This window comes from Lagenorhynchus albirostris, chromosome 3 (genome assembly GCF_949774975.1).
Source record: "Lagenorhynchus albirostris chromosome 3, mLagAlb1.1, whole genome shotgun sequence".
In the NCBI taxonomy this organism is placed as follows: domain Eukaryota; kingdom Metazoa; phylum Chordata; class Mammalia; order Artiodactyla; family Delphinidae; genus Lagenorhynchus; species Lagenorhynchus albirostris.
This window is the reverse complement of record NC_083097.1, coordinates 170,687,320-170,698,884: the sequence shown is the minus strand read 5'-3', so window position 1 is coordinate 170,698,884 and position 11,565 is coordinate 170,687,320. Positions and strand designations below refer to the sequence as shown.

Below are 11,565 nucleotides of genomic sequence, written 5' to 3'. Positions count from 1 at the left end.
GAGAGTCACTGGTGGCCCCCCTGGACAAGCACCAGGGGTCGGGGCATGACAGGAGGACCATGGGCGTGTTGCCGGCAGCCACTGACCACCCCAGGCTGGAGTAGGTACTCAGGGGACTGGCTCAAGCCTCCTTCCCCACAGTACCCTGGGTCCTGCCCACCCCCATGCCCCAGCAGGACCTGCAAGGGGTCCACTCAAACCGCCCTCTGCCCCCACAACTCCCCACCTAGACACTGATGAACCACCCGTTCCCACACTCCACCTCACTGTCTCATTGTCGACCACTGGTTCCCATGTCACACATGAAGAAACACACCCAGCAGGGAAGAGACTCACCCAAGACCACCTGGCTAGGACTTGGACCCTGAAGAAAGCCTTCAGATAGATGGAATGGGAGACATACAGTCAGGGAAAGTCAGTAGATATCCGGGGAGTGGGGTGCCAGGGAGGAGTGCTCCCAGGGAAGGACAGGGTGAGTCATCTCTAAGCCCTCACAGAGCCCAACCAGCCACTTGTCAAATGTGTCAAACTCCTACTTATGCTTCAAAACCCCACACCCCACATCCCCTCTTACATGCCTCTTTCCTTCACCCCTCCAGTGGAGCACCCACTCCCTCCCCTATTTCCTCCACCGCAGGTCCCTCCTTCTGTCCTGTACCTGCTTGCATGGAGCAGGGGTGCCTATGCCTGGGTTTGTCTTCCCAGGGATGGACAGGGCCAGAGCCAAGGTCTCCTGGGAGCCAGTATCGCCTAACAAGGGGCTGGCCCAGAGGCCCCATCAGGGAGCTTTCAATGAATGAATGAATAGGTGTGTGAATGAATGAGTGAGTTACTGAAGAAATGACTTTATTTATTCTATTATTAATTTATTGATTTATCTGTACAAGCAGGCAGCTCCTGTTGAGTGCCAAGTGTGTGCCTGGCCTGGTTCCCTTGGCAGCCTCAGCCCTACCCCCAAGGCATCTCCTGACTTCAACTCTCTGTTGTTTCACCCCCTTCCCTATTCCCCACCATCCCTCAGCCCAGAATTGAAGGCCCCTTCACATCCCCTACTTCCCCAACCTATCAGATTGATCTCTACACGCTTTCAACCACTGACGGTCCCTCCAGGTCTTTGCATGTTCTGCCAGGAACACTAATCCCTTTTGGACTGGCGAACTCCGACTCATCCACCAAAGCCCCAGCACCAATGGCCCCTCCTCTGAAGAGCCTGCCCTAGTTCCCTTGCTAACCACCCAGCTAGGAGAGTTCCCAGAAGGGGACCTAGACTGGGAGGCGCCTCTAAGTGGCAGAGAGGGGGTTCCTCATTAGTGTCCCAAGGGAATTAGGGTCCCACCCAACCATTCCCCCCTGCCATCATCGTGCAAAAGAGTAAACTGAGACCCAGAAAGGGTGAGAGAGCCGCCTTGGGGCTCCCAGCAGGGAGAGGGCAGGGGTGCCGGGTCTCGGCGGTGCGGGGCCCCGGTCCCTCCCTGCCTCAGTCTCCCGTGGGTTCAGAGAGGGCGGGGCCCTCCGGGCTTCTGGTGACGGGGTGCTGCGCCGGGGCGGGGGTCGGGCGGTTGAGGGGCTCAGGAAGCCCGCAGCCGCAGGAATCCGGCGCCGAGCGGCCTTATAAGGACATGTGCGCCGGGCGCCAATCAGCGGCGGGGGCGGGGCGCCGGGTCCGCGTCCCCCGCCGGCTCGCCTGCCAGCCCGGCCGTCCGTCCGTCCCGTCCCGTCCCTTCCCGTCCCTTCCCGCGGCGCCGCGCCCGCCAGCCATGAGCTCCACGCAGTTCAACAAGGGGCCCTCGTACGGGCTCTCGGCCGAGGTCAAGAACCGGGTGAGTGAGGGGCGCACCCCCGCCCCGCCAGCCCAGCCCGTCGCACCCTCCGCTGCTGCAGGGCGGGCGACCCGCCGGATCCCCAGCGTCGGGGGCGGCCCTCCTTCCTAACCTCTGGGGGGTGCCCCCGAAGCTCCCCCAACTCGGCGGAAGCAGTGAGGTCTGTGCTCTGGCAGCCCCCAACATCTGGGAGCGGTTGGGTCTAACCCCTTCCCCAGCCCTGCGCCTCCAGCCCTCCCCCGCCTGAAGCCCCCCGTCCACCGCTCTCAACCCCCCAGCCCTGGGCCCCTCCAGAGCTTCAAGGCCTGAGAAGGCCCGAGGGAACCCCATCGGCCCCCTTCTCATCCCCCTCCCCCACTTCTGCTTTTGGGGCCACTTAAGCTTAGGGGAGGGGAGGGGAAGGGGGCGGGCCGAGTGTTTGTGAGAAGCCCGTTGCCCCCCCCAGGAATTCCCCGACCTCTTACACCTGGGAGGCGGGGCACCCAGGGGGAAGGTGGAGTTGAGGGGGCCCGCCTTCCACCCCGCACCCCCTGCTGTTCCTTTCCACATTCTCTTTGTCCCCGTCTGACAAACTTTAAAGGGATAGCTAAGGCGTCCGCAGGACCCGTGGGATCCCCTGAATGTAACCCTAAGATGTGGGTTTTGTAACTTGCAAATGCGGGCTGGGACCTGGCGACACACTTTTAAAGAAAGCACTTGTGGTTCTGGCTCAGAGAGAGGGGCAGGCATGTCTGCAAGGCCACACAGCAGGGTCAGTGCACCTAGGGAGAGAGGAGCAGAGGATGATCCCAGCCCTGAGGGAGGTCCTAAGCCTGACCCGCAAGGGTCATCCAGCCGGAAGGGGAGTGTGTCATCCCTGTCCACCCGACATGCACACACCGCCACCTGGGAGTGTGGTCCCACAGCGGCAGCCGCCCCGCCGGGAGCCTGCCTGGGCACGCCGGGGACACAGCCCTGCCAGCTCCCAGGCCCCTGCCCGGTCGGCACTCCAGGGCCTGCAGACACGAGGGAGAGTTTCCGCATCACCTCTGTGAGCCCCAAGGAGCCTCCTTCCAGCCCGTTTGGGAAGTCGAGGGACCGAGCATGGTCCCTGGGCAAGCTCCCCATGATTCCCCCTTAAACACACAATTCCACACTCCAGCAATAATGCCATGGTGAGGAGGGGGGTGTTTACGGGCCCCACCCAGCGCCAGGATGGTCTAAGACCCCTGGTTTGCACACGGGGTTCAGAGACATTGCTCAAACTGCCCAGAAGCACACAACTGGCCAGAGGCAGAGTCAGTCAGGACTCGAACCCAGACCTGCCGCAGCCAACTGCCCCATGGCCACCGGTCCTCCTGGCAGTCCAGGCATCTCCCCTGAGGCAGCAGGAAGTGGGTGAGAGTACAGCACCCCAGCGGGGTGGGGGCCGCTTCCTGCAATGGAGTCCGTGGAGCCAGATTGACAGCTGCCCTGTCGGGGGATGAGGTCAGAAGGCTCCCTGTGACCAGCCCTCAGTTTGCAGGTCTGGAGAATGGGTGGGCCACCCCCGAATTGGAAACCAGGTTCCTGTGGCTTCTCAGCCACGCCCCATCCACTTTACCAGCTGCTTGAGAGGAGGAGGGAGACCCGGGGCCCTCTCTGCCCAGCCCCCCAGGCCTCAGTCCCCCACCCCACCATGGCCCGGAGGCAGGCTGAGGTCCAGTGTATCCCTCTGAGATCCCCGGCCGGCTGGGGGGCCTAGACCACTGGGAACAGCTGGTCCCGATTTAGCAGGGAGGCAGCGGCTGCATTCCTGGCAGTTTGCGGTGGGGAGGAATGTGCTGAAGGCTGGCTGGGCAGCCACTGCGGGCGGGGCTGGGCCCTGCGAGCCGTCGGGGACGGGGCCCAGCTGGGCAGGCGGGCCAGGCGTCCGGACCAGCCTGCCTGCTTCAAGCTCGGCTCTCATAATGACACCCTCTGCTTCCTCCAGCCCTGCTGCTCCCCGGCCTGCGGGAACCAGAGGAGACCCGCGGGAACTAGAGACCCGCGGGAGCCAGAGACCGGGCAGACGGGGTTAGCAGGCCAACCTCCCGCCTTTGTGTCCCCTGAGCTCTGGGCGGCTCAGCCCTGGTCCTGCATCTGGGGCTTTGTATGCAGGAAGCAGGAAGCGGCGCCCAAGTTTGGAAAGCCTTATGAAAACAATTCAAACATAAATGGGGAAATGGAGGCACAGGGTGAAAACTTTCCAGGGTCATGGGGAGCTGGGGGCAGAGCTGGGAGGAGGACTTGGGGCTGCAAAGGCAGCTCTGGGTCCCTGTGCCCTCCAGGTGTGTAGAGGAGAGGAAAAGAGACGGGCAGGGATGGCGTGAGTAAAGGTGGGCAGGGGTCTGGGGTCGAAGCCCACCCAGCTGGGCAGCCAGGTCCTCAGCTTCTTCCCACCCCTCCAGGGAGCCGCCCTGGGGCTGCCCGCACACCACACCGTCCTGGGTCTCCTTGGGTGCTGTGAGATGCTGTCGTGGGGAGCAGGAAGTGTTGTGTCTGTGGACAGCAGTGAGCGCTGATGCAGGACCATGAGCATCTTTATCCAGAGACAGCCTGAGCTGGATGGCGCGGCTCGTAGTGAGGATGGAACGTAAGCTAGGAGATAGATCATATGGCAGAAGGTGGAGAAAAGCTAGAAAGAAAATAAAGTAGGGCTGGGGGTGGAGGGGATGAGGAGGGCTGTCATAGCCAGATAGTCAGGGAGGTCCTCTCCAAGCTACAGCTGGAGTGAAGGGAGGGACCCAGCTGTGCAGACATCTGAGTCCAAAGCGACAGCATGTGCAAAGGCCCTGAGGCAGTAACTGGCCCTGTGGCCAGTTCAAGGGGCAGAGAAAGGTTTGGTGGTTCCTTAGTAAGTTAAGCTTAGGATTATCTTGTGACCCATCAATTCTACTCCCTGGTATATACCCCAAAGAATTGAAAACAAGTGTTCAAATAAAACTTGTAAATGGATGTCTATAGCAGCTTGATTCACAAGAGCCAAAAGGTGGAAACAGCCCAAATACCCATCAGCAGGTTAATGGTTAAACACGTGTCCCTTCACACACGGTAACATCACTCAGCCATGAAAATGGGTGAAGCCCGACACTCGCTACAGCGTGGATGGACCCTGAGACCATGATGCTCGGTGAGAGAAGCCAGACACAGAAGGACACACAGGGTGTGATTCCACTGATGGGAAACGTCCAGAACAGGCCAATCCACAGATACAGGGAGTGGGCTCCTGGTTGTCAGGGACTGAGGGCAGGGAGGAGTGGGAGGTGGCAGCTTATAGGGACGGGCTTCCTTTTGAGATGACGGAATATTCTGGAACCAGACAGAGGGGATGGTTGCACAACCTGGTGAATGTACTAAATGCCACTGATTTATGAACTTTAAAATGAGCTTTAAAATGGTACCTCTTGTGTGTTTCTCAACACAATTTAAAAACAACAGGGAAAGGCCAGTGTCTCTAGTGCTGGGAGACCAGGGAGGTGGCGGACGTGGGGGCAGATCTCTCCAGGGCCGTGTTGGCTGCCCTGTGGGGTTTGACACCAGTGAAAGTAGATTAGCCCCGACGATTGTCAGTGAGAGATGTGGGGTGGTTTATCTGTGCTGATGGGAAAGGGTCTGCTTGGGTGGTGTGGGGACCTCTAGGGCCCTCGGTCTTTTCTTCCCCTGGAGCCCTGGGCCCTGCCGCATTAGGAGCTTCACTGGGCTCCCGCTGGGTATGTGCTCACGCCAACACTGTGCCCTCTGCCCCTCCAGCTCCTATCCAAATATGACCCTCAGAAGGAGGCAGAGCTCCGAAGCTGGATCGAGGGACTCACTGGCCTCTCCATCGGCCCCGACTTCCAGAAGGGTCTGAAGGATGGGATCATCTTATGCACGTGAGTGCGTGTATCCGCATATGCTCATCACCCTGACTGTTCTGCACAACGAGGTCACGCTCCACGTGCTGTGTGACGCCTGCTTGCTTTTCCTGATGGGTCTCTGGTCTTTCTTGCTCTTCTTCCTTTTTCTTGTGTTACTGCTTTGTCTAGGATCTCTAATGTGGAGCATCCTCTCGGGAGAGCCTATAACATTTCTGGAAGACCTTCTTTGCTGCACCCTATTCAGCCGTGGTTCAAGCGTTCCATGGTTTGCACCTTAAAAATGTTAACGGAAATTCCCAGATTCACTCCCCAAACTCGGTGGTTCTGGACTATACTCCCAGTGCTGGTTATTGTCACTCTTTGGCATCTTTGCATCTTTGGTGGGTGAAGACTGGATTGCAAGAGGGGAAACTGAGGCCCAGAGAGAGGCAGTGAGGTTGGCCAGGAAGGCATGAATTAGTCTCTTGGGTCTCTGAAGTTCTGCTACACTAATGGAGGTTCCCTTTTCCCCACCATCCCATATGCCCCCCCGCCAGACTCATGAATAAGCTGCAGCCAGGCTCAGTCCCTAAGATCAACCGCTCCATGCAGAACTGGCACCAGGTGAGGGACAGGGGGGTGGAATGAGGATGGGGCTGGGGGACCCCATCTGACGGGGGGGTAAGACCGAGGCCCCTCACTATCCTTTTCCTGCTTCCTCCCAGCTAGAAAACCTCTCCAACTTCATCAAGGCCATGGTCAGCTACGGCATGAACCCTGTGGACCTGTTCGAGGCCAACGACCTGTTTGAGAGTGGGAATCTAACACAGGTGCAGGTGTCTCTTCTTGCCCTGGCCGGGAAGGTGAGGCCCAGAGAGGGGCAGCAATCTGCTCAAAGTAACACAGCGAACCAGGCGGGGATTTTCAGAGGCTGTTCATTCATTCCTTCACAAAGATTTCTGAGCACCCACGAGGCGCCGGGCACTTTGGATACAAGGGTGACCAAGGCAGACACAGTCAACCCCTTTATGGGCAGACAACGAACAAATCTCCATTTTTTTTATTTACAAAAAATTTTATGTTAGAGCATTTTTAGGTTCACAACAAAGCAGAGTGGAAGGTACAGAGACTTCCCGTCTACCCCCTGCCCCCACTCATGCACAGCCCCCCCTACTTTACATAATCAGTGAACCTCCGTGGACATCTCCTTAACACCCAGAGTTCCCATTAGGGTTTGCTCTTCAAATCATTGTTTTACAAATTATAAATCGTGAGAAGTGCCTTGAAGGAGAAGAAAGCGTTAGGCCGATGTCTAGGGTCTAAAACGGAGACCAAGACGGGCTGGAACAATGTTTCAGGAGGAGGAGGTTTTCATGTCAGGGAATTGTGTTCTGAACGGTGCTTTCAGAAGCCCCCTGTGATTGCCACATGGGTAGTGAGGTGGGGAGACCAGGAAGGAGTGGGGGACAGGCGTCCAGGGGAGAGACGATGGTCGTGGCCTGGCCGAGGGGCTGGGGCTGGGTAGAAGGAGGTGATGGAAGGTGAGAGAGATAGGAGGTGATGACGCCCCCTAAAATCCTTGGCCTGTGCAGCTGTAAGGCTGGGGCTGCCATCGCCTAGGGAGGGAAGGCTGGGGGCCACAGGGCTGCTGAGCCCGAGGTGTTGGGCTGCTGGTGTGGGGGGCAGGTTGCAGCCCGATACCTGGGCCTCCCCTGGGCTCACACACCCCGGGCCTGGCTGGGGGGACCCGGCTGCCCCTCCCTGATACTCCCACCCCCTCTCTCCCCCCAGGCCAAGACAAAGGGGATGCAGAGTGGTGTGGACATCGGCGTCAAATACTCGGAAAAGCAGGAGCGGAACTTTGATGATGCCACCATGAAGGCGGGCCAGTGTGTCATCGGGCTCCAGGTGGGTGCGCGGCTGGTCCAGCCCTAGGGTGCGTGGGTGGTGGGCTTGTGATGCGACCCAGGCCCTGTCCAGCCTGGTAGCCCCTCAAGTTCGGGGCAGGGTCTGGAGGCCTGGTGGGGGCAGCCTGACCTCTCCCACCTGCGTCCCTGCAGATGGGCACCAACAAATGTGCCAGCCAGTCAGGCATGACGGCTTATGGCACCAGACGGCATTTGTACGACCCCAAGAACCATATCCTGCCCCCCATGGACCACTCGACCATCAGCCTCCAGATGGGCACAAACAAGTGTGCCAGCCAGGTGGGCCTCCCCAGTCCCCCCGGGCCCCCACCCACCTTACCAAACCCTGAGGGCTCATCCCTGTTGCTGAGAGCATCTCCCGCTGAAACCCACTCTGGGTTTCCCTCCTACCCCTCTGGCCATGCCTGCTCTGACTCTGCCTCAGCCTGCTGTGTGTCCCAGGGGAAGTTACCAGCTCTGTGCCTCAGTTTCCCTCAAAGTTTTGCCCAGAGGCCCATCCAACTCTGATATTTTTAGACCCTGCAGTTGTCACTTTTCCTGCTATGTTGGTGTATCAGTGTGATGCCTTTGGAGCATTCAGGTCCTGGCAGGCCTGAGCCCCAGCCTGGGGAGCTTCCTGGCTGGCAGGGAGAGAGAGCTGGACCCAAACATCAGATCAACTCAGCACAGAGTCAGAAAAGAGAGGGTTCTGAGCAGGGCTTGGAAGGATCTGTAGGAGTTTGCACTGTGAGTGCAAAGACAGGGAGGTGGGAAAAGGTGTGAGAATTTAGGGGAAGTTCTCTGGGGCCTGTTTCCCCTTTTCTTCCCTCCCTGACGCCTCTTCTCTCTCTCCAGGTGGGCATGACGGCCCCAGGGACCCGGCGGCACATCTACGACACCAAGCTGGGGACAGACAAATGTGACAACTCTTCCATGTCCCTGCAGATGGGTTACACGCAGGGCGCCAATCAGAGCGGCCAGGTATTTGGCCTGGGCCGGCAGATATACGACCCCAAGTACTGCCCGCAAGGCCCAGCGGCCGATGGGGCTCCAGCGGCTGCCGGAGATGTCCCAGACCCGGGGGAGGCCCCAGGGTACCCCCCCTACTACCAGGAGGAGGCAGGCTACTGAGGCGCCCATGCGGGCTGTCTCCCATCATTGCCCCATCCGGGTTTTCGGGTTTTTCTGTATTTTTGTCTTGTTTTTCTTACATGTCTGAGTGCTGCCAGCTGAAGGTCTGGGGAGAAGGGGTGAAGGCCATATCCAGATGCATGTGGGGTGGGGGTCCCCGCCAGGGCACCTCCAGGCATGTTTCCTAACAGGCTTTGGGCCAAGTTGCAGGGGAGAAAGACGAAACCCGGGCAGGGAGGGGGACCGACCCCAAGTGGTTTCCGGTTGCTTCTTCCCTTCTTCTCTTTTCTCTGCCGATCAGTTTGTGGTTTCTGTACCCACAGAAGTTTCAGGCCGTTTTAGTGAAATGAAAATACTTTTTTTTTTCAGGGGAATGGTAGGGGGATGGTGGAGGGGGCTACTGGGAGAAGGTCAGGCCACAGTCCCAAAATATTTTAGGCCTCGTGAGGTACTGGATTTCCCTAGGACCCTCAGACCACCGGCCCTGTCCCCTGCCAGGGGCCCAGTTGGGATACTGAGGCCCAGGCAGGATAGTGCAGTTCTGAGTGGTTGAGGCAAAGCCAGAAACCCCCATACTTGTCCCCACACCCCACCAAATACTGCACAGGGACCCCCATCCAGAGGCCCTCCCAAGGACCAGCCCCTGCCCAGGAGCCCTGGGACCAAGAAATAATGTGAAATACCGACTGTGGACCAAAGGAAATAAAACCTCTTTTTCGGAAATGAAGGTGCTGGAGTTGGTGCCCAAGACAGGCTGGGGGGCGGTGCCTGGCTTGGATACCTTCTGGGGTCCTGGGATCTGGGGGTGGGGGGGACCTGGGGGTGGGGCAAAGGGCAAACCTGTAAGTAGGTCCTCAGGACGGTGGCTTCATCCAACCTCCAGGCCTTTGTGCATTTACTCGTCCCGGAGTACCCTCCTGGCAAACTCCTATTCATCCTTAAAGCCCCAGTGCCAACAACACCACTCTCCTTTCTTTTTTTTTTTTAAATTTATTATTTATTTATTATTATTATTTTTTGTGGTATGCGGGCCTCTCACTGTTGTGGTCTCTCCCGTTGTGGAGCACAGGCTCGGGATGCGCAGGCTCAGCGGCCATGGTTCACGGGCCCAGCCGCTCCACGGCATGTGGGATCTTCCCGGACCGGGGCACGAACCCGTATTCCCTGCATCGGCAGGCGGACTCTCAACCACTGCGCCACCAGGGAAGCCCCCAAACTCTGCTTTCATGGAGCCCTTCCCACCCTTCTCACCTTTCCCAGCACCTTCAGAGCTGTGGATCCACACACTTGTTTCATTAGGACCTTGTGAAATACACCCAATTTTCTGGAGAGGGAAACATCTGGAGGTTTCTTCCAAATCAGGGTCACCATCGTGACCCAAGATTCTAATCTTAGGATGTTGAGGGCCCCTTCCCCCTTCTGCCATCGCCTGGCCCACTGTAAGGACCGAGGAATGTTTGTGGAATGAATGAATGAACAAATGATGACTCTAGTCGAACCCCCATTTTCTGGATGGGCAAATGGAGTCCCAGAGTATTAGGGCGAGTTTGGCTAGGGCTGGAGGGAGAGTGGGGAGAAAGGGACCTCCTGAGACCAGGAGCTGCGGTATTGCAGGCGGCTATGCAACGTGGGCCTGGCCGGTGTGTTCGGAGGCCAACCCGCGTGGGGTGAGCCGGGCGCCCCTCCTCCTTGGGGTGCTGCAGCAAGAGGCGAGCGATCCCTTTAAGAAACCCGGCTCGGCGAGGCCCGGCTGTGACCCCGCCTCCCCCGTCGGCGCGCGCGGCTCCGGTTGGCTCGGCCTCTGAGTGGCGGCTATGGAAGCCAATGGGAGCGGATGGGGCGGGGCGGGGCCTGGCCGGGACGCGGGACACCAGGTACAGGTCGCTACCGCGGTCCCGCGCCCGCTGCGAGGTCTTCTTTTTTTTTTTTTTTTTTTTTTTTTTGCGGTACGCGGGCCTCTCACTGTTGTGGCCTCTCCCGTTGCCGAGCACAGGCTCCGGACGCGCAGGCTCAGCGGCCATGGCTCACGGGCCCAGCCGCTCCGCAGCATGTGGGATCTTCCCGGACCGGGGCACGAACCCGAGTCTCCTGAATCGGCAGGCGGACTCTCAACCACTGCGCCACCAGGGAAGCCCCGAGGGCTCCTCTTAAAGGAGCCGCTCTCCCCAGCCGCTGTCGGGCGGAGGGAAGGAGGCAAAAGTTGGGGGCTGGAACGGTGGGAGTGTCCCGGAGAGAGAGGAAGGCCCTGAGACTCGAGGATGCGGGGGTGCGGATGGGTGGGAAGGAGACAGATTCCGTGGGAAATCAGGGGTGAGGCCCGACTCCAGACTGTTACTCACCTTCACACCCTGCCGGGGAGTGCTGGGTGCGGCAGAATTGATCACTAAGTCTCCACGGGGAGGTATGGGCATCAGACTCACCAACCTACACCTGCAGCCCCTCTCCCCATTAGTACGCCGCTAAGCTCTCTGCCCCGTTTTACCAATACAGAAACAGAGGCTGTTCCCCGCAGGTCCCACTTGTAAAGGAGAGTCCTGGAGTGAGAGTCAGGGGTCCTGGGTCCACTCCCTGCCCCTCTGGCGGCCTCAGTTTCCCCATCTGTACAATGATGAAGTAGGCCAGGCTGGACAGTTCCAAGCAAGGAACAGGATCAGGAATCGCTGGTTCCAGGCGCCGCCCCTGCTCTTTACTCATTTTCTGGATCTTGTGGGTCTTCTGAGCGGAAGAATACTACGTGAGGGGAGGGCAGAGCTGGGGCCCTGCCTCCAGCTGGGTAACTTGCCTGTCTCTCTAGGGGCCTGGGGTGGCCCCTCTTCCAGCCAGTCGTGTAAAATACTCGTTGCTATTATCATTGGAGAAGAGCGCGGGGTG

General features: G+C 58.9%; 1 protein-coding gene across 1 annotated transcript; it reads left to right on the top strand.

Moving 5' to 3' along the window:
* The first annotated feature begins 1,661 nt into the window (after positions 1-1,661).
* On the top strand, positions 1,662-9,417 carry CNN2 (calponin 2). Its single transcript, XM_060145845.1, has 7 exons — positions 1,662-1,820; positions 5,571-5,692; positions 6,214-6,280; positions 6,382-6,519; positions 7,448-7,564; positions 7,717-7,863; positions 8,419-9,417. The coding sequence occupies exons 1-7, from the start codon at positions 1,758-1,760 to the stop codon at positions 8,692-8,694; spliced, it is 930 nt and encodes a 309-aa protein (XP_060001828.1). The 5' UTR covers positions 1,662-1,757; the 3' UTR covers positions 8,695-9,417.
* Positions 9,418-11,565: the final 2,148 nt, after the last annotated feature.